Raw genomic sequence first — 25,335 nt, forward strand, 5'->3', positions numbered from 1 at the left:
ATCTCTTCAATTACTGGTAGAGATACTCCTGAATCGGCTCTGTGCTGTAAGTCTGAAGGAACCGAGGTCATGTAAGGCAGATAAAACCAACCAATTAGATGTAAGGTACATTATAGTGAGAGAGATTAGATACTGGGAACCAGTGGATTCATGGAATGAATGGATATGTTTTCTAACAATTGTATGGTTTATCACTCCATATTAGGCGTTGAAGGAGGGAGATATGGAAGACTTATGGATTGTATTATGACAGGACTTAAAAAAATTAACTTTTCAGAGGCAAGTAGGAGAAATTCTCTGTTTGGTGCTGGGTGGTGGTAGTGGTGATCATCAACTTCTAAAGAATTTAAGCTTTTGTTTTAAAAAAAAAAAAAAAGAAGTGTCTATCCTGATGGTTGCAAAAGGACTTTCCAAATGTGAACTGCTGCAGTGCTGTCTTCCTGAGTCTGCAGATGGACCTCTCTGGTGCCTCTGCTGCTGCTCATAGTTTTCCTTACCATCGGAGAGAAATTAATATTAACATTGATGCTATTCTGAGCCCTGTGGGCAGCACTGAAAATTGACAAGAATTATATCAGCTTTAAACTGCTGCAGCTTGGGAAAGCCTGAGCAGTTATTGACGCTAAAGGGGTAGAAGTCCCCACCCCCCAAGTCAGACTAGGAAGGGGCTTGAGTAGCAGAAACAACTTCCACTTAAACAGTTAGGGATCTCTTAAGGTGATATGTGGAACAGAGAACTCCTTACCTGTCCACCAGCCAGGGGGAATGGGAGTGAAGGGGATTTTTTTCAAGAGACTGATGCTAAGGAAGAAACCTCAACAGATCCCAGTAGCACAGCCCTCCTCTCTCTCAGCAGGGGTATATGTGTGGAGTCTGGGTGGTGGTGTTTCTAGTAACATTCATAGCGTGCTAAACACTGCACTAAGACCAAAAAAAAGGCACAGTCCCTGACCCAAGAGTTAACCCTAGACTTCACTGGTGCCCCTAACCCAACTTTTTTATAATGGCCTCTGGCGTGTAGGTGTCTGGTATATTTTCAACTCCTATAGTAAATGAAAACACAGTTTAAGAGATTGCTCATTAGGCTAGGGATAAAAGAAAAGATTGATCCTTCCCTCTTCTTGTGGCCTACTATCCTGAAAGGCTAAGCACCTGCAGGTCGAAAGGGGAGGCCTGTCTGCTTAGCACATCTCAGACTCAGGTCCTATCTTCTTATAACTGTATATGTGATTGTTATTGTCAAAGTCAGATTCAGGCTCACATAATTTGTCAGACTCACATAATTTGTCAGACCACTCTGTTTATTAGCAAAGCGCTTTGCCAATGCACCCAGATATATGTGAGCCCCTCTCTGAGGCTCATGCTAACTTATTTATACAATTAAGCCAAAGCCAATTTAACATAGGAGACAAAAGGAAGCAGAAACTGACAAATATACAGACATATCTTATTTGGATACTAACGTTTACCAATCTCCTAGCTCAGTAGGAGCTCTAAGTTAATTAGTTTGAGGACCCATTGTCTCACACTCCTTAATGTTTCTCTTCCTGACAACTATATTTCAACAAACCCTTCAAGTAGCATTTCTTTAATGAATTATAATTTCAATATAATTCATTCTACTTTCACAATCCCTCCTTTTGGTCAAGCTACACAATGACCAACAATTACTGGGTTGCACATATCAATCGTTCTTTATCTCTTTGTTCATCAGTGATATTTAAAATCATCAAATTAACACTCTAGTTTGGGGCAGCTATCTGTGTAGCATGCCTGACACAATTTTGGCTACAACAGGAAAGTAACTGAGAACATACAAAAATTATTAGGATTCCAAACTGGAGAGTTAGGGCTCCCTGAAACAACCAGTTTCCTATGCCAGAGAAATTGAAAACGTTATTTAGCCACTTCCATAAAGAACTTGGCTCTTCGTGGGGAAGATATGCGATTTGTTCTAAGTGGCTAGCATGATCTATTACCTCATTGGTGTTGTCTGGTATATACACACAACAGTCTTTTCCAATGAGAGCACAAGTCCCTCCTTTTGCCGCCAGCACTATGTCCAATGCCTGACGGTTTTGGAGGGCCATCTGTCGGATTGCCCCTATTTCTTTGGCCAGGGCTCTTAAACTTTCTCCGGTTTCATTTGCCATTATTTCAACTACTGCTTGTAACCTTAGGAGCCTTTTTGCATGGTGTATTACTCCCCCTAATGGTATGAAGGAACTGCCAATGGCCTCTTCTCAGGTTAAGGGGCTTATGTTATTTACATACCATTGGGCATCTGTTAAGTCTCTTCTTTTTCGCCTGAATTTGCGGAGACGTTCTCGAGGGAAGGTTCCTAGCACTCGGAATTGTGGGAAGAGTCAGGCGGGATAACAGATTCCTGACCAATTAGCTGGTAGTGCGGTATAAGCTCTGGTCCCGCTCACCCAGTGATGGCCTATTAAGGCCGGGAAGGGTCGGTTGCACCCATTTGTCATATAGGTGTTTGCAAAGGAGGAGTAGTATCCCCTAAAGGGTACAGGGTAATTCTCCTTACGAGGAGTGGTGTTATTTGCATGACTGTAGGGGGAACATGAGATTGATTTCTCTTTTTGAATTCATATCTCCATACCCAGCCCACCACTTTTAGTTTTGTTTGAATAATCCCATAAACCATTGGCCACAATATGCTGAAGGCAACGGCTTTTCCCCAGATCCAGCCCTGTCCCATTACACACCCAACACCAATGACCTTTTCCCTCCACCACACTTATCCATTTAGATGCATTTATTCCCACCGCTTCCCAAGTGTCATTGCTGTTCCATATTTTGTTAAACGGACGAGGCCCTCCAGTGAGTTCTGGGGACTTGAGTGGGATAGCCAGGACAGGAACACCAGTTTGAGAGTGGGCTGGGATGTGGCTACAGACCCAGCAATTAGAAATATTAAAGGTCTGAGCTATCCACACCTGCTGCTGGATAAAAGAATTGTCATCGTGGTCTCCCCAGACCGTAAGATACCAGCAGCCGAGGAACAGCGTCTTCTTCTGGTAACCCTTATGAGAGCGTAGATTGTAAGGTATTGCAGACTGTACCTCTACGTCTTCTTCTGGAGTCAAAATTGACTCTGCATTGTCCTGAGGTGGTGATTGTTTCTCTGGGGATGGTGCCTTCTGACACTTGAAGCATGTATCCACGCTGCTATGCCAGATAGTTTAACAGCCGTCTGTGTAGTAAGCAGTACCTGATGACGAGCCTTCCACCGGGGCTCCAAGGCGTGCTTTTGATGATGGCGCCGTACGTAGATCCAATCACCTGGCTCGAGGTTGTGGCAAGCGTCAGAGGTGGGTTCCGTGGGCCAGGTGGCTCGAACCTGTGAATGGAAGTGACTTACAGCTTGCATTAGTCCCTTGCAATACTGAAGGAGCGCACTGTGAGTCAAGTTCAAATCTGGAACGGGAGTAATGGTGGTCATAGCTCGCATAGGGCGTCCCATAACAATTTCAAAGGGACTTAATTTATGCCTTTGGGATGGAGTGGATCTCATGTCCATAAGGGCTAATGGTAAGGCTACTGGCCAGCTTAATCCTGTAGAGTCACAAATTTTAGCAAGCTTATTCTTAAGTACACCATTTCGTCTTTCAACTGCACCTGCACTCTGTGGGTGGTAGGGACAGTGCAACAGATGTTTGATATGCAATATACGGTCCAGGTGTTGAACAAGTTGTCCAGTAAAATGTGCACCCCGATCACTGGACAGAGTAGCAGGAATTCTCTTGGCAGGCATAATATGATTTAACAAACATGGCAACAGACAGTGAGTCAGCCTTGCGACAAGGAAAGGCTTCAATCCAACCAGAGAATAAACATACCATAACAAAATAAATTCATATTGTTGACACTTAGGCATTTGTACAAAATCAAGTTGCCAATGCAAGAACGGTGCTTGAGGCAGGCCCTGGAAACCCTGGGCCACTTTTACAGGTTTACCAATATTATGGCTTTGGCAAATGGTACAGGCTGCACAGTGGCAGGCTGCAAAAGAGCTAAAATGGGGGGGCCCACCATCCTGTCTTAGTTACAGCAGAGACCATCCCCTCCTGTCCGACATGCGAAACACCGTGTAGCAGGGCGGCCAGAGACTGGTAGAGTGAAAAGGAGGCTACAAAGGCACCAGTAGGTGAGCGCCAAAAAGAATCGGGATGTAGAGAGCAACCCTGGGCAACCCAGGATTCTTTCTCGGTTTCTGGGGCAGAGTCTTGGAGCAGGGTGAGGTCAGTGAGGAACCAGAAGGGTAAGAGGAGAGCAGAGAACAAGGGAATCAGACATTTTGACTAGGCACGCTGCAGCAGCCACAGCACGCAGGCAGGGGGGTAAGCCTTGGGCAACAGGGTCTAAAGTGGCAGAGAAATAAGCCACTGGGCGGTTCTTTTCTCCGTGCATCTGAGTGAGAACTCCAAGTGCACATCCAGATTGTTCGTGGCAGAAAAGGGTAAAAGGCTTAGAATAGTCAGTCATCCCTAAGGCAGGGGCAGAAGCCAAACCCTGTTTGAGGGAAACAAAGGCAGAATTGGCCTCAGGGGGCCACGGCATAGGGTCAGGCACAGAGAATCGCGAGAGTTCCTGGAGAGGTTTTGCAAGGGAGGCATATTGGGGAATCCATTGTCTGTAAAATCCAGCCATGCCTAAAATCTTCTGAACCTGGCGTGGGGAGCGGGGTCAGGGAAAGCTAAGGATAGCTTGGACACGGGTGGGAGAAAGTGCACGGGAACCCTGGGAGAGGAGAAAGCCAAGGTATGTGACAGAAGCTTGACAGAGTTGTAGTTTAGAGCAAGAAGCTTTGTGACCCTTATTTGCTAGGGCAGTAAGGAGCACTAAAGAGTCAGTTTCAGAGGCAGACAATGAAGGGGAACAGAGGAGTAGATCATCTACATATTGGACTAGTGTGGACCTGGACAGAAAAACAAGGTCAGCAAGGTCTCGGGCTAATGCTTGGGAAAAATATGACGGGCTTTCAGTATACCCCGGGGCAGTGTGGTCCAGGTGTACTGTTGCCCCTTGTAAGAAAAGGCAAACAGGAACTGGGAGTCAGGGTGAACCGGGACAGAAAAGAAAGCAGAGCACAAATCAACAACAGTAAAACGAGTTGCATCTGGTGGGATAGAAGCCAGAATCTTTGAGAGGGGCAAGTTTTGATTCTGTCCACCTATGATTTGCCTCTTCCCACCACTGAATGAAACAATCAACCTCTCCTTTTGCCAATTTAGTTTTAGGTTGGCCGAGTTTGTCTTTTAAGACGTCTACTCGGTCTTTGTCCCAAGATCCTAACAGTGGCCACTGAATTTTGGGATTCTCCTGAGTTAGCCTAGACCATTTTTCCAGAAATTTACAGGCGTCCAGACTCTTCCTAAAATACATAAGATGAGCCAGCGTTCCTTTAGGGAACTATCCCGACTTACACGTCTGGTTACCCATACAGAAAGACTTTACACACCAATCACACAAGAAGGAAAGTCGGGTTCGTCAGAGCGATGCGTGGTGCAACACACAAAAGGAGCCCACAGGCTATTGCCTCCATCGCCCTTGCTTTCACACCAAGGGTTTTACCCAAGGCGCGGTGCGGCTGCTATTGTGCAGATTTCACTCACTCAGACCGTGGGGACAGGAACCCTTTGGTCAGCCGATCCCTGGACGGAGACGGTGCCCAGACTCAATCACACCACAGGGAGGACGGATAGACACAGAGACAAGACAGTCCTCAGTCTGGACAAAACACAGAAATAATTACCTGACCAGATTCCTGATGTCAGATCCTGGGATCCCAACCAGAACAGAGTGGGAACCAACAGGTTCGATGGCGTAGACTTCACTGTGGTCATGCACCCTTCCGTTCTGGCAGAGGACCGCTCGGGCCAAATGCCCAGGTGCCGGCTTGCCATGGCCATCCTAAGAACAGTCAGGAGTCACACGGCCCCAGTGAAGATGGTTGCCATCTCAGTGGAACCTCCAAATTGTCAAAGTCGGATTCAGGACTCACATAATTTGTCAGACCACTCTGTTTATTAGCAAAGCGCTTTGCCAATGCACCCAGATATATGTGAGCCCCTCTCTGAGGCTCATGCTAATTTATTTATACAGTTAAGCCAGAGCCAATTTAACATAAGAGACAAAAGGAAGCAGAAACTGACAAATATACAGATATATCTTATTTGCATACTAAGGTTTACCAATCTCCTAGCTCAGTAGGAGCTCTAAGTTAATTAGTTTGAGGACCCATTGTCTCACACTCCTTAATGTTTCTCTTCCTGACAACTATATTTCAACAAACCCTTCAAGTAGCATTTCTTTAATGAATTATAATTTCAATATAATTCATTCTACTTTCACATTATTCACCTACAGCTGTACCAGTTTTTCCTGTTACTTAACTTTGTCCAAAACTGTACCACGTTAATGTCAATAAAAGCCCTGTTTAATGGCCCCCTCAAAAGTACAAAGCATTTAAAACTTGTTAAAACAGACACACAAACTCAGCTAGTGTAACAAATGTCATGAGCAAGGAAGTTGAAGCAATATAAATGAAGAAAGGAATGCCCAACAGGAAACTTATGCCAGAAAACACCAATTCACATTTGTTAATTCCTGTAAATAAGCTTCAGAGAAGACCAGGCATGTAGCTTTAAATGGACTAGCTGTGTCACTGAACCTTTGTTATTTAGACTTTTGGAAATGGATTCCTTTGAATCCCAGTTTAAGTAGACATGCCATTATCAGGATGCTTGTTAAAAGAGTTCCACTGTGTAATTGAATGTGTGTGTGTGTGTGTGTATATATATATATATATAAAATACAGATTTTTCCTTACGTTTTGTACATTGTTTTCAAGATGAACCAACCATCAAATTGTTCATTTATTTACTGCAGAATCTGCCGGAGAATTTCAGTGATTGCAAACTGAAAAAGAAGGGGTTGGTGAAAAAAGTTCAGGTGAGTCTTGCATTAAATAAATTTTGGGCACTTGCACAGCAGCAGTTTGTGTGATCTGCTAAAACAGGGGCGGGCAAACTTTTTGGCTTGAGGGCCACGTCGGGTTTCCAAAATTGTATGGAGAGCCAGTTAAAGGAGGCTGTGTCTTCCCAAACAGCCAGGCCCGGCCACCGCCTCCTATCTGACCCCCCTGCTTCTTCCCCCCTGATGGCTTCCCTGGGACTCCTGTCCCATCCAACCCCCCTGTCCCCTGATGGCCCCCCGGGACTCCTGCCCCATCGACCACCCCCGGACTCCCCACCCCTGACTGTCCCCTGCTGCCCCATCCAACTCCCCGCTCTCATTCCTGACTGCCCCCCCAGGACCCCTGCCCCATCCAAGCCCCCTGTTCCCCGCCCTCTGACCACTCCAACCCCTATCCACAGCCCTGACCACAGCCCCTGAACTCCCCTGCTCTCTATCCAACTCCCCCTGCCACCTGCCCCCTTTCCCCGCTGCCTGGAGCACCGGTGGCTGGTGGCGCTACAGCCATGCCGCCCAGAGCACCGGGTCAGACCGGGCTCTGCAGCCCTGCCTCCTGGAGCATTGCGCCAGCAGTCTGGCGCGCTGAGGCTGCGGGGGAGGGGGAACAGCAGAGGAGGGGCCAGGGACTAGCCTCCTGGGCAGGAGCTCAGAGGCCGGACAGGAGGGTCCTGTGGCCATATGTGGCCTGCGGGATGTAGTTTGCCCACCTCTGTGCTAAAATAAAAGGCCCAGGGTTAGAGACCAGGAGATCCCTTGGATTTCTAGGCTTTGGCTGATCTCTTGTAGGGATGGGTTATCAAGCCTCTCTAAGAGCAGTAACGCACCAACATTTTATAAACTGATACAAAAAGGGATGGATTAGAGTTTATGTTGTTGTCAAATATTTACAAATTATGCTAGTGGTTGGTGCCCATGGCTGTATGATGATGTGAAATCTGCTTGATTACCAGCAAGAAAAAACACTTCTCACTTTAGCTCTCCTGCATCTGTATGGGGTGCAGTAATGCAAGTGCAGACAGACATGTATGCCATAAAAATAGCACCTTGGTAGACAGGTGAAAAAGGGTAGGAGTCAGAGTTCCCCATCAATTCGTATGAAACAGAGTTAGGATATTTGTGTTTTTTTTCTTTTATATAATATTTACTTTGCTATGACCTGAGCTCCTTTATCTCAAGAATGAAAGCTGTGTTAGAGAAGAAATATGCTGGGTAAATACTTTTTTGTTCCTATTGTGTGTTGCTTAGACAGTTATCCCCAGATTACGCTGCTTTCAATATGAAGTCATAGTGGAGTTCTCTTACTAGAATCTTAACCCCTCCAGAAAAAAAGAAAATGGCACCTGTAGGTAGGCGATGCTGCTGCTGCTGTTTTAAATTGTATTACAATAGCACCAGTCGCAGATTGGAGTCCCATCCTGGCAGGTATTGTACAGACATGACCTAAAAAGACAGTCCTGGCCCTAAAGAACTTAAAAACTTAGTGCACAACAGATGGATGAAACAAACAGATAGGGAAAGTTAATTCTGGCCAAATAAATATTCTGTAGTCCTACTAGTGCTGATATAGGTTCTCCACCTGCAAGGGCAGTAGACCATGCCTTCTGTGGGGCATATATGAGCCAGCAACCTGTCTTCTCTGGTAATGCTGCAATTAGAGCAGTTACAATGCACCAAGTGTGAATACTAAAAGCTTCTGTTAATGAATCAGCGTGCATTCTGTAGATGGCATTAAAAACTTCTGGCAGGTGACTCTTCATAAAATGTGCATAAATTAAGAAAAGAGTTGTATATCTTATAGAGGAAGCTCTTTCTTAGGCCTCAATCCTGGAAGCTGTTCCATGCAGACATACCCCATTGCTCATGCAGAGCCCCACTGAAGTCAGTGGGGTTTTGTGTAGGATATCATATGTGCTTCAAGTTGCAGGATCAGGGCCTAAGGTTGTAAGCTTTTGAGCAGAGATCAGGACTATCCATGTGCTTATATAGGCCTAACACAATTGGTTCCCAATTTTATTGGGGTCTCTAATTGCTACTGTAATATAAATAATATAACATTAAAAAGTAAGTATCCACTTTAATTGCTAAAATTAGTCAATTAAACCTGATACAAATATACTGAAACTAAGTGAACTACTGATTTTATCTACAAGGCAGACAAGTTTCCATGTTCCACATCCACTAGAATAGTAGTTTTCTCAGTGGTGCCCACAAACCTCTCTGGCACCTGATCCTCCCAATGGTGTAAGAGTTTCAGTTTGCAGTATAAAATGGACAGCAGCTGTTTGATTTGGCCTACTACCCTGTGTGGTCCGTTAATTTAATGACAGGGGGTTCTGTAAAGTTTATAGAAGAATGCATTTTAGTGACTGGCTTTATTGATGTGAGGTACCCAAGTGCTGATTGACCCTATTAAATTTTTAAATACATAAAATTAACATGCTGTGCTACATGCTTTATTGTGTGCATTCAGCTACATTACAATATTTAAATAGCTGTATTACAATAATGGTTAATATGAAACTCTGCCTCAAAGAGGGTCCTGGGAGGAGGATTATATCTTCCACCAGGCCAGTGGTTCTCTGTGGTGTAATATCAGTCTGTTTCTTTAGAACAGATGAGTTTTAAGGCTGCCAGTCTCCCTATTGACTCACTTCACCTCTTGTGGGGGATACAAGACTGCTTTTGGGACTGTGAGGGACTTGGAGCTGCTGTGTAATTCATGAATGTTACATGTTTTGCTGCTGTAATGTGGTTTGCTATTTGATTACAAAGGCTTAATTGAAGCAGGTTGGTTGCAGGAAAGAGAACAATAGCTTCAAATAACCACCCACTTATCCATTTGAACCACAATACTAGACCCATTTGCTTTGACGGCCCCCCTCTGACTGACATCCCTGCCCCATGCAGCTCCAGGGACCAGTTTGTCAAGAAGGGTGAAGGGGAATCACAAGTTGTAAACCCAGGGGAACCTAAGACATAGGGTTTCTGGGGGGATAAAAGTGACATTTGTGGCTGGGAGGGAGTTGTTGACAGGGACTGTTTGCTAGGAGCAGGCTGACATGGGGTACATCTACACTAAAGCAGGACAGCTACAGCGCTGCAGCTGTGCCGCTGTAACCGCTTACATCTGTGGAAGGGGTTTTCCCATCAATGGAAATAGTTCATCTCCCTGAGAAGCAGTAGCAAGGTTGATGGAAGAATCCTTCCATTGAACTAGCCATGTCTACACCAGGGGATAGGTTAACCTAACTTCATTGCTCAGTGCATGACATTTTTCTAGTTTTAGATGTAGATTGGGCCATAGACATGCCCTGCATAGGGAGTCTGATGCAGTTGGGCCTTCCAGAGATAGACTTGCGTATAGACTGCTTCATTGTTCTTCAGAGACAAGGTGGGCAAGGTAATGTCTTTCATCAGACCAATTTCTGTTGGTGAGACAAGCTTTCGAGCTACACAGCTCTTCTTCAGGACTCAGCCTTGTCTCTCTAATATCATGGGACCAGGAAGGCTACACCGGCACTGAAAACAAAGGAAGTGATTGTTTTACAGTCTTTTCTCTCTTGTTTTGCTGTGTCCCTGCTGTTCAGCTTAAACAATACTTTGTACTTTTCCATTGTATTAACCGCTGGTTACAGCTCCTGAAGAAAGACTTGCAGGTGTGAATCCCAGCAGGGCCTGCTGAGCAGTCATGGTTGGTACACAGGGGGCTGGAGCCAGAGACCCAGTCTAAGAGCAGAGAATCATGGGATTCTAGTCGTGAACTGTGACAGGGACCATCAGCTCTTACCTGCTCTCTGATGGGCAATCAGTAGACACCCTATGCAGTTGGTATTTGATGAGATGTGAGAGCTCACAGTCATGGGTGAGAACCATACACTGGTTGGGGTATCCCTTACTGAATATTTTAGGGTGATAATGAACTACCACTTTGAGTTGGGAAGGGAATCCCATCATCCCCTTTCTGCACATGGCTGCCCAGCGTGAGACATGGGGTTCACTTTTTCCCAGAGCACAGGTTTGCGAAATGCTTTTTTCGTTTTAGTGCTTTGTCCCCCGTTCTCCAAAGAAGTCACATCAACATGGCCTCCTTCCCCTGCCAACTCCTGCCCATCAGGGACAGAAAGTGAGTCAATGAGAGGAATGGGTGGGCTCATGCCTAGGGTAGCAGTGGGATCTGGCTGGGTCCATCCCCAGAGGAGCCCAAGGCAGCGCGAAGCAGACCAATGCTTGTCTTCCACCCCTTGCCCAGAGCATCTCACTGCCACAGGCTGTCTGACGTAGGGTAAGGCAGCAGAGGGGAAATCAGCAGATTGCTGTCAGGGCATGCCTTTACTCCCTACCACCACCGTTGGAGACTCCCTGCATGCTGTTCCCATTGCTGCCCTGCCCTGGCCCAGACAGCTAAGTGGCCGAAGTCCCATCCTCCACCCACCAGTTTGAAAACCAGTGCCCTAGAGCATTTGGGAGATGTAAGATTTGTAGGTTTAATGAAGGTTGCTTAGTTTGGTTTGATACAGCTTTCAGTGGACAGGAATTCTTTGCAGTATTGGTGCAAGTACAGAGACATGTTGAGCTGTACATGAGAAAACAGGAAAGGTGATTTACAGTTAATAGGCCATATCCCCCCTGCCCCCCCCCCCGCCATTGCTGATTGGTGATGCTAAATATTATTGGCCTGGTGGCACTTCGCTGTCCTCATTGAGCTGATATATTAGATTTGTACTGGGTAATGGATGAAGTGAATTTTCTGTTCACTTACTTAATAAGCTCTAGCAAAAGTGGTGGCCATTTCTGAACTGAGAAGAAACTGTGGAGTTGTCTTTACCTCCAACTTCATGGTGGGAGCATTGTCATTTTAAAAAAAAATTCTTATTCTTGGGGAAATAGTTTATCACTCCTCAGTAATTCTCATATTTAACTTTTGTTTGTGTTTTTTATTTTCAGGGTTTTCTTGCCCAGTGTGACACAGTTGAAGGAAGTATTGGTCAAGAAATGGATAAGCTACAATCAAAGAACTTGGCACTGGCAGAATGAGGCATCTCTCAATAAATAGGAGAAATAATTGCTCTGTGAGCAAGAAGAAAAGTTTGCTCTTTGTTTTGGAGCACATATTCAGCTTCTTTTTTTCTTTAAAGCCCAGTCTGTTTAGACTGGTACTAGTCAATCATTACTTGCTGGTTGTCACATTTACCACTCAAAGTTGTTCTTTTCAAAAAAAAACAATCCTCCCTGAAGAAATACAGAAATGTCTTTGTGGTGGATGGTTATGCATGTTTTAGTTAACTAAATACTATAGTACATTATACAATTCCAAGAGATGGGCAACTTTGCACCACTGTTTTCTTTTTACAAGGACACTATTGTTAAATTGTTCATTTTTCTCTACTCTCACATTTTCTCACATTATGTCATCAAAATTATTTACAGCTCAAAAGACAAGTTTGGAAAACCATACAAGTGACATAGGTTGCATCTGTAGGACTTTAATTTGATTGAAAAAGGCAGGTTGATACAATAGTTGGGACATCTAGCATTCTAGTAGAACATTTAGAGCAATAAATAGTATCACACATCTATACCTATTTAACACTTGTATGTGTTCATAAATATAGGAAAACTTGACTACAGTGGAGGTTGTAACTATTTTAGCCTTAAACTGTCTGAATAAATGAAATGTACTGTAAAATGTATGGTACTTAATTTAACTAGTGTTTAAATTTCAGTGAACACCTTGGCACTTTTTTCGTTATACATATTTCTGATATACTGTGTATAAAGCATGTATATGTTTTCTGTGGTATACTCTCCTTTTGAGTAATGGTGTGAAATGGAACTGGATAATTCATACTGCTTAGACAGGAAATGGTCAGTCCAATCAAGCTCTGAGAATGGAGATATTTTATCATAGTATTTTTTGACTATGTGTTTCACTGAGTTGCTGTATTTTACAGAAAATTGCAATTGATAATGTCTATTACCTTGAGAATTAGTGGATGAATATTTATTAATCTATAATGTGTATTACAAAATGAAATTTCAAAACAGAGGTTTAAAAATGTCCTGCCATTGTTAGCATCTCCATAATGAGAGCTGCCATTTCATTACTACTTCTACTAGGAAAGCATTCATCAATAAGCACTTGATCTGGTGGCAAGCCAAGGACCCTCAACTTACATTAGACTCTGAGGAGGGGTGTTCTGGATCACTTGCCAGATAAGTGCATGAGAATCTCTGTGTTTTTATAGTTGTTTTAAGGTAAGTTCTCTTTACCAGAAAAAAAAATTGAAAATGTAAGCGTTGATCATATTTCAATACAGTTAAATAATTCCTAATAAAATAACGGACCTCAAAATAGTGGCAGTCCTCCAACATTTCTCCTGCAGTCATAATCAGAGAACTTCGAGTGTCACAATCTGGTATTAGATGGGCAATATGGTAGCTCTATTGCTTTTTAAAAATTAGTAGTTTTTGTTGTAAAGAAAGTTTTAAAAAATTAGATGTTATATTATACCAAATATAACTAGATGAGGTGACCATATTTTCAGTTAAATTGCACTTTTCTGTTAAATTGCAGTATTCCTTTAAAGTTGTAATAGTTTTCAATATTACACCCAATGGTCATGGTCTATAAAAGTCTGCAGTAGGGTGAAACTTGACAAACAAGCTCTTGGCTTAAAATGAATGTATTTTGTTTCTCATTACAAATTTTTAGGAAGAGCTGTTTTTAAGATAGGAAGTAATTATATTCGTGATTAGGAATGTGATACCAGCTTTCAGTGCTAGCACTATGGTCATGCTATGTTTGCCTGGGACTGCAGTACTATTGAGAGGAGCAGAGTTATATCCATTCCAGTGATGCCCCGGTTCAGGGCAGCAAATACTGCTTCTGGGCCAGATCCTGATACCATTTAATCCAATGGCAAAACTCTCACTGAATTCAGTGGGTGCAGGATCAGCCTCTTATCAAGTGAGGAATTAGTCCTCACCTGCTCTAAACATTTATTTTACATTTAATAAACTTTCAGGAGTGTGTGTAGCATAGAAGTGTTTCCCTGTGAGCAGAGCTGGGCAGGGCAGGTTAGATATAACTGCTGCTCCTTAGTAGTTCTTTAATCTGGGGAAAAAACAGTGCAATCTTTGTGGTGTTTATGAGCAGTCATCACAGTTCTGCTATAATAGGCAAAGGCTTTCAGTTAATGTAATAAAAGTGAAACCTATTAAGATTGCATCTTAAAATGTCATTGCTGCTTGTATAATTCAAAAGAACATGGATATTTGTTGTATCTTTTTTAGCAGTATAATATGCACTGAAAATTTATTTTGATAACCAAATCTAAAAATGAGTTAATTCATTTGGGAAAATTAATGACTTTGCATGTAGAAAGTTTTCCCCAAGGATTTTTAGTGTGGATTGACTGACTAATAGTAGTTTCCCAAATATGAAAGATTTATATCTGTTTTTTCCACAATCATGGCCTTAATCTTTGGCAAAAAAATCATTTTCAATATTTGAAAAAAGTGCAGTGGACTACTGCTGAGGAAGAGAGGGCAGAAAATGGGAATTTTAAAATCAATGGAAATTTTGAAAGCTAAAACATGAATTCAGAACTCAAATTTAAGCAATACTGTTTTGTTAATTATACGGGATAAGCACACTTCCCATTCAGTTATTGAATCCATTTTTCCTTCCTGTCTTAAAAACAAAACACAGCACTTTTTCACCCCCTGCCATCTCAATAAAAGATAAACATGTTCTTTGTCTTTTCATTAGCCTCATTTTTCTCAACACCTCCCTCATTTGCTGTATTACTTTGGAACTATTTGCATGTTTCAAGCTAACATTCCTATAATGTCTTTCATAAAAGACAACTTGTAAATTGGAGTAAAACCACACCTTCACCCCCTACCTCCCCTCCTCAAGTCCCCTTTTGGCTGCACTGTGGTGCAAACAAAAACATTCTTAGAGCTGCAAAATCTCAGAATTATAGAACATCTTGCTCCTTATTGTTTGAGTAACTTAAAATATCAAACTTTTAGTGGTATTCTCTTTGACCCAAGTTCTGCTGTTAGTCTCAATGGTGTAAATCTGGAATAATTCCTTTTACTTCATTGGAGTTACTCCCAATTTGCAGTGGCCCATGTGGCAGTACAGAATTTGGGTTGATATTTTTATTTAACTTATTGTGCTACAGTAAATGAAGGGGAAAAAGGAAAATAAAATACGGAAAATATAATCAATTTCTTTGTTGCTTGTCTGATCATTGTGGTGTGGTGTATAGTACAGAAATCCTGCGGATTAATCCATTCCCTGTTGACTGTACTTTAATATACAGTAACACCATTCTATGGTAAGTTATCGAGAATTTAATATAATGAAGTTAAAATACTACTTGTGGATATTTGATACCATGGCACACATCTTCCGATAATGATGTATGTAATTAAGAATTATGTTTCACTTAATGAGGCTGGCATGGAAGATATGGACAACTTCTTCTCCCTTCCCCCTCTCCCCACCAAACACTTACAGAAGGAGGAAGCAGTAATAGATTTAAAGCCCAGTAACCTCTGGGGCTAAAAACAGATGTAATATTTTACTGGAAAGCTAGTGATATTTGTAAAAATGTTTATTCATAGCTTAAGCTTCTCAGTAGGAGCATTCAAAACAATTTCAGACTGTTTCAGGCCAATGGCCCCAACCAATGTTCTATCCTAACTCCTCTAAAGAACTCTTTGACATTTTTGAATTCAGTCTCTCAGGCAAAATGCTGAGTTTTTTTTTTTTTAAAAAAAGGGGGGGGGGGGGCTTTGCATAGGCACAGGTGAACTGCAAAGGAAAGTGACTTAATCTGCAGCTTCATAACAGAAAATAATTTGGTGATCTCAGCTGTAGGGGAGAAAGGCAGTCTCTGAGGTGGCCAGCAGGCAACACAACATACAACCATACAGAATACAAATGTCACCACCTTGAGTTGCATGAAGAAGCAAAAATGAAGCCAGTGAAACATGGAACACAGATCTAATGTTTTCACCATGGAGACCTCTGCTAATAATGTTCTGCCTTAGACAGTGCTTCAAGATGGTCCAAGATGAGTGGCTACAATGTGGAGGTGACACATACATTTAAGTAACGTCCACGCAGGAGAAAGGAGGACATACCCTTCTACCTAAGTGCAAATGGGAAAGAAGCATTATTGGCCTCTGCTACTAACTAGACTTACCCTAGCTAACCTCTACTTCACAAATGTAGACTTTTCCCTAAAAGGAAATTGCTACAACCCCAGCCAGTTCTTCTGGAGACTTCCTTCTGCTTACCAACCGCTCTTCCATCTTGTGCTCATTTAGCGTCAGACATTTCTCAGAAGCCTGTCACATTGTAGCCTGGTGGGCTAGCTTACCTCTATTATTTTCTCTACTTTGCATTATATTCTGCTTTATTATATTCAGTAGTAATGCAAGGAACCTACAGGCTTGTATCCTGTAAGACACTGGCTTCAGCAGTTAGCATGAGGCTTGAGACCTATGATCTCTGGCATAAATAAACTTAGGTAACCCATAAGTTTTGGGGAATTGGAAGTAGAATGTAAGAGGGAATTTTGTCCATAATGACATCAGCCAACCATAGAAACATGAACTGACATCAGCTTCTGGAATGTTTTGGACAGAACATCCAACTGCAAGAGTATCATGGCAATGAATTGATGTATATGATAATCGGGTGAAATCAAAAATATATTAACCTATAGAAAAAAAATACCTTAAGATTGGTAAGGGGAGGAAATTCAAATCAGGAAGAGGGGAGACCAAACCTCTTCCACCCCTTTTCCATGGTTTGATTTTTGAAAACAGCTGGGCAGCTAGCCCCAGGCCAAGCCAGGGGACAGCGTAAAGGGGTGCCGAAATCAAGCTAGCTCCACCTTTGATCCTTTAGTAAGGCTTCATCGCTGGAGGTACGGTGACCCTCGCCCCATTGGGGCACATGGTCCGGCCCTGTCCCATCCCACCCCACCTTCCATCTGTGAGGGCCTCCCCCACCCTGCCCGCTTCATTAGCCATCTTTCCCTGCATCACAGGGTGGGCTACCTACCACGGAGCTGCGAAAAACACATTTGGATAAAATCAAGCCCTGACTAATGTGCTGTTCTCTCCAAAGTGCACCTGGCTTTAGCAAAGTATTCAGTTAGCCTCCGCAAACTTCTTTTCCTCACCTGCAGATTATAGTGATCTCAGCCTAAGAAGCCCTGGAATGCCCCTTCTGTGGACATGCTTAATTGAGATGTAATGACATCGACTTGGTGTGCAAAAAAATGTAGGAGGAAGAGCACTGAATGGATTTCATTAACACTATTGAGCTGCTTGGTAGGGTTGCCAGGCATCCGGTTTTGGACTAGAACACCCTGTCGAAAAGGGACTCTGGTGGCTCGCTGCTAAAAGTCCAGTTGGCCACAGCGGCCAGCTCTGCATGGCTCCTGGAAGCGGCGACATGTCCCTCTGGCTCCGGCTGGGAACCACGGCCACTGGGAGCTGCGCGGGCAGTGCCTGCTTACAGGTGCAGCATTCAGAGTCCCCTGGTAGCCCGTGTGCCTAGGAGCCAGAGGGACACGTGGTCGCTTCCGGGGAGCTGCCTGAAGTAAGCGCCGCCCAGAGCCTGCACCCCTCACCCAGTCCTGCATCCCAACCCCCTGCCCCAGCCCTGAGCCCCCTCCCACACTCTGAACCCCTCTGCCCCAGTCTGGAACTTCCTCCTGCACCCCAAAGCCCTCATCCCTGGCCCCACCCCAGAGCCCACACCCCCAGCTGGAGCCCTTGCCCCCACCCCCACCTGAAGCCCCCTCCCACACCCTGAACCCCTCATTTCTGGCCCCACCCTGGATCCTGCACCTCCAGCCCAGATCCCGCACCCCCCCGCCCTCCAAGCTGCTGGCCCAGCCGGGAGTCGCCTCCCACACTCCGAACCCCTTGGCCCCACCCCTCAGCCCGGAGCCCCCTCCTGCACCACAAGCCCCCGCATCCCCGGCCCCACCCGGGAGCCCACACCCCCTGCCGGAGCCCTCACCTCCTCCCGCGTCCCAGCGCTCTGCCCAGCCCGGTGAGCGTGAGTGAGGGGGGCGGGGAAGAGGGAGGGACGGAAGGGGGGTGGGGTCTCTGAGAAGGGGCGGGGCAAGGGCGTTCGCTTTTGGCAACCGGACGCCAGCCCCGGCCCCGTGAGGGTGGGGGAGAACGAGCCACCGAGGGCGGGGAATGCAGTGAGCAGGGGGCGGGGCCTGGGAGAAGGGGCGGGGCTAGGGCGGTCAGTCTGGTGAGGTGAGAAAGTTGGCCACGCTGGCGTGGGCGGCGGAGGGGGGCGTGGACTGAGCGGGGGCGGTGCCTTGGAGCAGGGGGCGCCGCGGCAGGGGCGGTTTTGCGTCATCGGCAAGTTGGCAACCGGACTTGTGAATGACGCTGCGACTGGACACGTGGGCGACGTCTGCCGCTGACGGTCCCTGTAAGGGGCAGTGAACGTCGCTGGAGTCGTCACTTCCACGCTTTCTGGCAGGGGAAACCGCAAAGCCACGAAGTCCCTTGACAGAGGAGCGAAGCGGGACGAAGGGGCGGGGCAAGGGGCGGGGCCTATACGCAGCCCCGCCCCCACGCTGAAACAGGGGTCGATCGCCTCCGCCTCACTCCAGGTTCTGGCCTCGCCCCCTTCGCCTAACGCGAGACCTTTGGCAGGGGAAAGGGGCGGGGCTTAGCGGCTCCTAAAACGGAAGTGGCGGCGGGGGGCATTTCCGGGGCAAGATGGCGGCGGCGGCGGGGCCGGGCTCGGAGCGGAAGCTGGTGCAGCAGGACGAGCTGCGGCGGCTCATGCGGGAGAAGCAGCGACAAAGCGCCGGGAAGAAGCGAATCGAGGCGCCGTTCGCTAAATATCCTTTCCCGGCCCGCCCCGGAGGTTCAGCGGCTTCGCGTCAATAGCGCCGAGACCGCCGGGGGCTGGTGCCGGGCGGGGGGGACTCTACCCTTCCCCCACCCGCGCTCTTAGTAATAAAAATAACGAAGTCCTGCCTAGACTCAGGGTCCCGCCTGCCCCCCCCGCCGGCCTCCCTCCAGTCCCCCCGGGCCGCTGCACGGCGGACTGTGGCTCTGGCTGCCCCGCGCTGGGCCGGGAGCAAGTCCGGACTTTTCTGGGTTCCCGGAGAAAGCCCCGCGTTTGCGATGCTCCCCTCGTGCCCGAACCAGAGAAACCCTCGCAAACGTTCCTGGACTCGACCCCTTCCCCCCGGAACAGTGACCGGCGCCTGTGAGGGGCTGGTTTCCTTAGCTGTGTGGTGGAGATCTGGAGGGATAGTTACACCACAGGAGGAAAACCTCCCTTACTTCTGTTCGTTTATGCTTTGTCCTTAACTAGCTGGGACAGCGAAGCTGCCAGTCAGTGTCACCTTTCCTTAGTGATAGGCCCTGATCCTGCATCACAGTCTGCAAGCACTGGCCCTGTCTGACATCTCATTAAAATCCAGGCAGCTCTGCACCAGTGCAGGGGTCTGTGCTATTGGATCATGATATAGAATGAATGCTGTTAATTAGTACATTATAAATCTTGTCTACTTGAAGGCATTACAAATATTTTGAAATTACACATCTATTCTCGTACCATTTAATGTTCTAGTAGTCCTCCTGCAGTGGCACAAAGAAAAGGAGTACTTGTGGCACCTTAGAGACTAACCCATTTATTTGAGCATAAGCTTTCGTGAGCTACAGCTCACTTCATCGTATGCATCCGATGGGTTGGGTTAGTCTCTAAGGTGCCACAAGTACTCCTTTTCTTTTTGCGAATATAGACTAACATGGCTGTTACTCTGAAACCTGCAATGGCACAGTGTCTCCTAAACTTCATCGGTTCATGTACCATCTTACAGTATTGTTTTGAAATGAATGGATGGTACACCAGTGGTAACACAATTTGGACACTCCTGCCTAGCACAATATAGTGTTTTGCTTATAAATTGAAACCCTGAAATGTAATAGTAATGGAATGTTTTTAAGAATACTTAAGCTGTGGGCTTCACTTCCTCAGCATCCCTTTGAAAATAGTGTTTTAAAAGTATCTATAAATTGGAATTTCAGAATTATAATTTTGAGGGTTATGTATGATCTTGAAATATTTCCTCAACTTAGAAATGTACATATAATCGTTTGGGGCACTTAAGCTGTACTTTGTGCAACACCCAGATTAAGGGTGAACTTTTGTGGCAAACACACATACTAGGGAAACAACACAAAGAGGTAAGACTTTGACAATATAACAAGATTTATGAGAACAATTTGTAATCTTTGTGTTTGTGTAACTTGTACAGATTCTAGATTAGATAGCTGATGTGATGATGGGAACTTGTACCATTTAAAAAAATTGTGCATTGATGAAGTGATAGTGGCACTCCATCTTTTGGGGGAGTGAGCCATCAAGGCAAGTCATACATGCAGGTGTTTAATAACTATTACAACATTTACAGGGCCATATATGGAATCTATTTGCAAATTGTCAGTAGGTTTCTATTTGTAACTTAGGGTAATGTCTATGTTTCAATAAGTGGTCCATGTCAGCTAACTTGAGATCAGCTTCAGGACTATAAAATTGCAGTGTAGATGCACGAGCTGGAGCCCAAGCCTGAATATCTGTATTGCAATTTTATGGCCCCGCATGCCCGAGTCAGCTGACACTGGGCCAGATACTGGTATTTTTTTGCATTATAGATATAACCTTGGAGAAATTTTATGTAATTTTAAAATGTAAACATCTGTTTAACAATGTGTCAAGTTAGCTGAACTCCCAGGTGATAGGTACTTGATTTTGTCAGGGGTATTGTCAAGGTACATTCACCCTAGGAAAAATGGTGGGTGCGTTTTTTGTTTTTTTTTTTAAACCAGGTGTTCGCTGATACAGTGATTTGGTAAAATCCTAGTGTGGGCAAGGTAGCTTGTTTGTTTTGTTTTTTTTTCCACGTATGCTAGCAGGTGTGCCTCATGGATATCTTGACCTGCTAACACATCTGAAAATTACAAGCTGCCTTGTCAATACTAGGATTTTAGCATGTATTTATTGCTTTGTGTTAACTAGCATGTGGTTTAAAAAAAATTTTTTTTTTTTAAGTGAAGGCAAAGCCTTAGTGAAGCAAGGAGCTGGGTCTTATATTGGTGGAGTGCTAGTAATTGATGGCTTTAGACTCTGTCTTGGATATAATTTTTAAATGCATTTTTTTTCAAGTCTGTCTTGTACGAATCAAAACAGCTACTACTGTTTTATAGAAAATTCAGAGATTAAACTAGGTAGTTCAAATACCATGAAAGTTATGGATTGTTATGAATTCTTTGATTCATCTCTTTAAACAGAATATATCAATAACTGTGTGACTTTTGGTGACTACTGCATTTGTATGTTGAGTAGTCATGATTGAACAAATTTCACTGAGCTGGCACATGAGAAACTGGGTTGCATGAAAGGTAAAAATCTAAAGCTTAAAGAAATAGGTTGTCAGAGAGACACGGATTCTGTGATCTTTTATCGTTCGGGTTTTTTTAAGTGAAAACTTACATAGCTGATGGTGTCTGTACGCTTCTGCTGCCTTTTCTGAGCAGAAAAGCAGCACTTAAGAGATAGCAGCAGGTTTCTCCTGTCTTCTCCTAGCACTACCTCTGCTGTGATGCTGAACTGTAGGTGCTGATGGTTTTAAACTATTAAATGTTAGTAAATTATTTTAAACTCTTACTTTAAATTCCCTTGTTTCACAGTTAATACTTCTGGCTTTATCACTAATAAATGACTTACCTTTTCCTCCCCAAGATGAGACTGTGATTTTTCACATAGCTTAACACTAGCTCCAGTCATGAGTAAGTTGACTATCCTAAAATAAGCACACCTGTTGCGGACTAGGTATATGCAAGAGCAAGAAATAGGATGATGAATTTCGGGCTTTGGAAATTCAGACTTTCCCATGAACAGCCATGATTCTTGTAGCACTGTAGCTGAGTTCTTGTTGCTGTTGAGAGGTTTTATTTTTTTTCCTGTTTGTCTTGTTTTTGCTGGGCTTCTTTTTTTAATCTCATGATAGAATTTACAAATATTTTTTGTAATAATTGTGCAAAGGAGACTGTAGTGGTCTAACTTCAGGTCTCTTGAACCTCTGAATAAGTTAAGGACTCTATTTAGAAGCTAGGATGTGGCTATATTATAGCATAATTCTCATTTATAAAAAATATTATGCTATATATGCATTGCAGCTGGCAAATAATCTCACTAGCACCTTATGTTTTTAAAAAAGATCGAGACTTCAAGCACATCTTGTAGCAAGGCAGAAAAAACTAATTTATTTCCAATTTTTAAGAGGGTATGTACTAACAGATAATGGCATGTGAACAGATTAGAGAGATGCAGGAATATATAATTTGATAACGCTTATAATTTGTGTTTTATACTTTTTTTTTAAATGTAATCCCAATCCTGTTGTGTAGATTTTAAAAAAAAATATTGCTTTGAGTCTGATGTGATTGTTGTCTTGAGGTTTTAGAATGTAATGTATTGTTTTGGTATAGACCCTGACAGATATCTGAAATTCAAAAAATTTTCCAACCCTATCTGTAGGGTTGAGTTAATGGTGACTTGTGATGTGGACACTTCTCTTTTGGGAACTGAAGTGAACCCATCAACTCATTTCATGCAGGCCACCAAAGGGCCATCAGATGATATCAATTTTAGGCAGTACTGACCTGGATCATATTTAAATCAATGATCTAAAGGTGAAAGACCCCACTGTCAATCTCTTGAGCCATCATGTTTGTTCGTTTGAAAAAAAAAAAAGTGATTATATCACCAATCCTAGCATTTACTGTATAGCATTTACAGTACCTACAACCATTGAAGTACCTGTAGCTTTGGGCAGGTCTACACTACTGCTTAAGTCGATCTAACTTATATCATTCAGGGGTGTGAAAAAGACACCCCTGAGCAATACAAGTTACAGCAACCTAAGCGCTGTCCACACCAGTGCTATGTCAGCAGGAGATGCTCTCCTGCCAACATAGCTTCCGCCTCTCATGGAGGTGAAGTAATTATGCTGATGGGAGAGTGCTCTCCCATTGGCATAGAGTGTCTTCACGAGATGTCTTACAGCGGCACAGCTGCATCGGTGTAGCTGTACCTATGTAGTGCTTCTAATGTTGACCTGCCCGTTCATTCCTTACTTCACCTTAGATCAGTGGTTCTGAACCAGTGGGGACACAGAGGTCTTCCAGGGGTACATCAGCTCATCTAGATATTTGCCTAGTTTTACAACAGGCGACGAAGTCAGTACAAACTAAAATTTCATATAGACAATGACTTGTTTATACTGCTCTCTATTATACACTGAAATGTAAGTGCTACATTTATATTCCAACTGATTGATTTTATAATTATAAGGTAAAATGAGAAATTAAATGATTTTTCAGTACTCGTGTGCTGTGACACTTTTGTATTTTTATGTCTGATTTCGTAAGCAAGTAGTTTAAGTGAGGTGAAATTTGGGGGTATCCAGTCACACTACTGGAAAGGGTACATACAGTAGTCTGGAAAGTTTGTAGAGCCACTACCTTAGATCACCACTATCATAGCCTTCATTACCTCAGTTCTTGTAAGCTTGATTACATCAATTTCAGTGTTTCAGAGGTGTGCATGTTGTGAAAACGTGTTCTGTAACTTTATTTTAATAAGGTTTCTAAATATTCTGAACTTTAAACTCTAAGGTCTGGTCTACAAGTATAACAAAGTGGAAAACAGGAAATTAGGTCGGTAGAACTATATCGTTCAGGGGTGTGAAATTGACGACCCTGAATGACTTAGTTAAACTGATGTAACCCCTCGTGTATACAGCGCTAGGTCAACCTCAGCCTAGCTACCACCTCAGGGAGGTGGATTACGTACAACGATGGGAGAATCCCTCCTGTCAGTGTAGGTAGCATCTTCGCTGAAGCGCTACAATTGTGCCACTGCAGAGCTTTAAATGTAGACACGTCTTAAGCCACAGTAATTTTTTGAGGTCTTGAAATGAAGAGTCTCTTGAATTTTATTTGCTGATTCAAACTTTTTTTTAAACAGAAAATTGCAGAGTTAAAAGGTGCTAAACAGACGGTGCCTGGGCCTACAATTAGCATATCATCATCTCATCCTGCCAAAAGAAAAGTTTCTGACACAGAAAACCAAGAAGTAAAGAGAGCAAAAGGTAAAGCGATAAATTTATTCAGTATTTCCGTACTGCTGAACTGTAATCTGACTTTCTAGGTCTTGAATGCTTTTCTCCTTTATGAGAGAGACAAGGTGGGTGAGATAATCTCTCTCTATGGATCATCCTCTGTTGGTGGAAGGTACAAGCTTTCAAGCTACACAGAGCTGCTTCATGTCTAGGGAATAAAAGATAATAAATCACGTTCCTTGTCTGTCTCATAACCTGGGACCAACACAGCTATGGAAACACTTTCTCCTTTATGGGAGAGGGAGAAGGTAGGTACTATGACTTTTCTGTTGATGATTTTATTTATAGATGTATGAAATTAAGGTAAATGTTTTTTGTTTTTATGGGGAGGGATTCCTCTTCCCCTGCATGAACGCGCTCTGGGAGAGATCAGACACACCTCCGGGAACCTACCTGGCTGCAAGAAGCTCCATGGCTGCTGCCTTCAGAGCTGGGCTTTTCTCCTTTGTGTCACTTCTGCACTGCCGTCAGAGCTGGGCTGGGTTCTGAAGGCAGCTGCTGGAGAGGCTCCCAGAGGGGGGGGTCTGATTTCCTCCATACTCCTGGGGGCACCCCAGCAAGGGGCTCCTAGTTGGTAGTCCCGGCCAGGCTGGAGAGGGATGGGACTTTCTTTTCCCCTGCATGGCTGCTCTTGGTGGGAGATCTGACCCACCTCCAGGAATTTCCCCTGGCTGAAAGAAGCTTTGCGGCTGCTGCCTTCAGAGCTGGGCTCTGAGGAGGTTGATTTGATCTCTTCTTTCTGCTGGGGGCTTCTAGCTGCTAGTCCTGGCTGGGGAGGGAGGACACCTCCTCTTTCCTTGCATGGCTGCTCTCAGATACTTCTGCTGGCTACAGGAAGTTCCGCCCCTTCCCCCTGCTCATTTCCTGCCCCCATTGCTCTGCATCTGTGGGAGGGGGGGGAACGGGTCTCTGTGTTCCTTTCAGATGCAATTAGCAGCTTTTTTTCAATTTGAAGAAAAAGAAAGTCAAGTGCTTGACAGGATTTTGTGATTGACGTTTTAGGGCAGCAAATAAAAGTCAGGGCTCAACTGACTGATTGGTAGATATGGGGATTGGGGCCGTTTTCTAATGTAGTGATCTC

The 25,335-nt window shown here is 44.2% G+C and overlaps 2 protein-coding genes across 5 annotated transcripts in view; both read left to right on the plus strand.

Moving 5' to 3' along the window:
- The window catches only part of BAG1 (BAG cochaperone 1), a 34,739-nt gene extending 19,505 nt beyond the window's left edge, over positions 1-15,234 (plus strand). For 2 of the 4 annotated variants that reach the window (XR_013345252.1, XR_013345251.1), the window contains exons 8-9: positions 6,910-6,972; positions 11,941-11,984. Coding sequence is in view for 2 of the 4 variants with exons in the window: in XM_077810907.1 (XP_077667033.1) it covers positions 6,910-6,972; positions 11,941-12,030 (153 nt within the window). In the remaining 2 variants the exon portion in view is untranslated. Of the gene's footprint in view, positions 1-6,909; positions 6,973-11,940 lie in introns of all 4 variants that reach the window. The other 2 variants (XM_077810907.1, XM_077810906.1) reach the window with 1 other exon arrangement.
- Positions 15,235-18,773: 3,539 nt separating this feature from the next.
- ZNF830 (zinc finger protein 830) overlaps positions 18,774-25,335 on the plus strand; it is a 30,747-nt gene continuing 24,185 nt past the window's right edge. The window contains exons 1-3 of the mRNA XM_077810908.1: positions 18,774-18,899; positions 20,157-20,256; positions 24,101-24,224. Coding sequence (XP_077667034.1) covers positions 18,775-18,899; positions 20,157-20,256; positions 24,101-24,224 — 349 coding nt within the window. The 5' untranslated portion in view covers position 18,774. The remainder of the gene's footprint in view (positions 18,900-20,156; positions 20,257-24,100; positions 24,225-25,335) is intronic.

Source organism: Eretmochelys imbricata, chromosome 2 (genome assembly GCF_965152235.1).
Source record: "Eretmochelys imbricata isolate rEreImb1 chromosome 2, rEreImb1.hap1, whole genome shotgun sequence".
Classification (NCBI taxonomy): domain Eukaryota; kingdom Metazoa; phylum Chordata; order Testudines; family Cheloniidae; genus Eretmochelys; species Eretmochelys imbricata.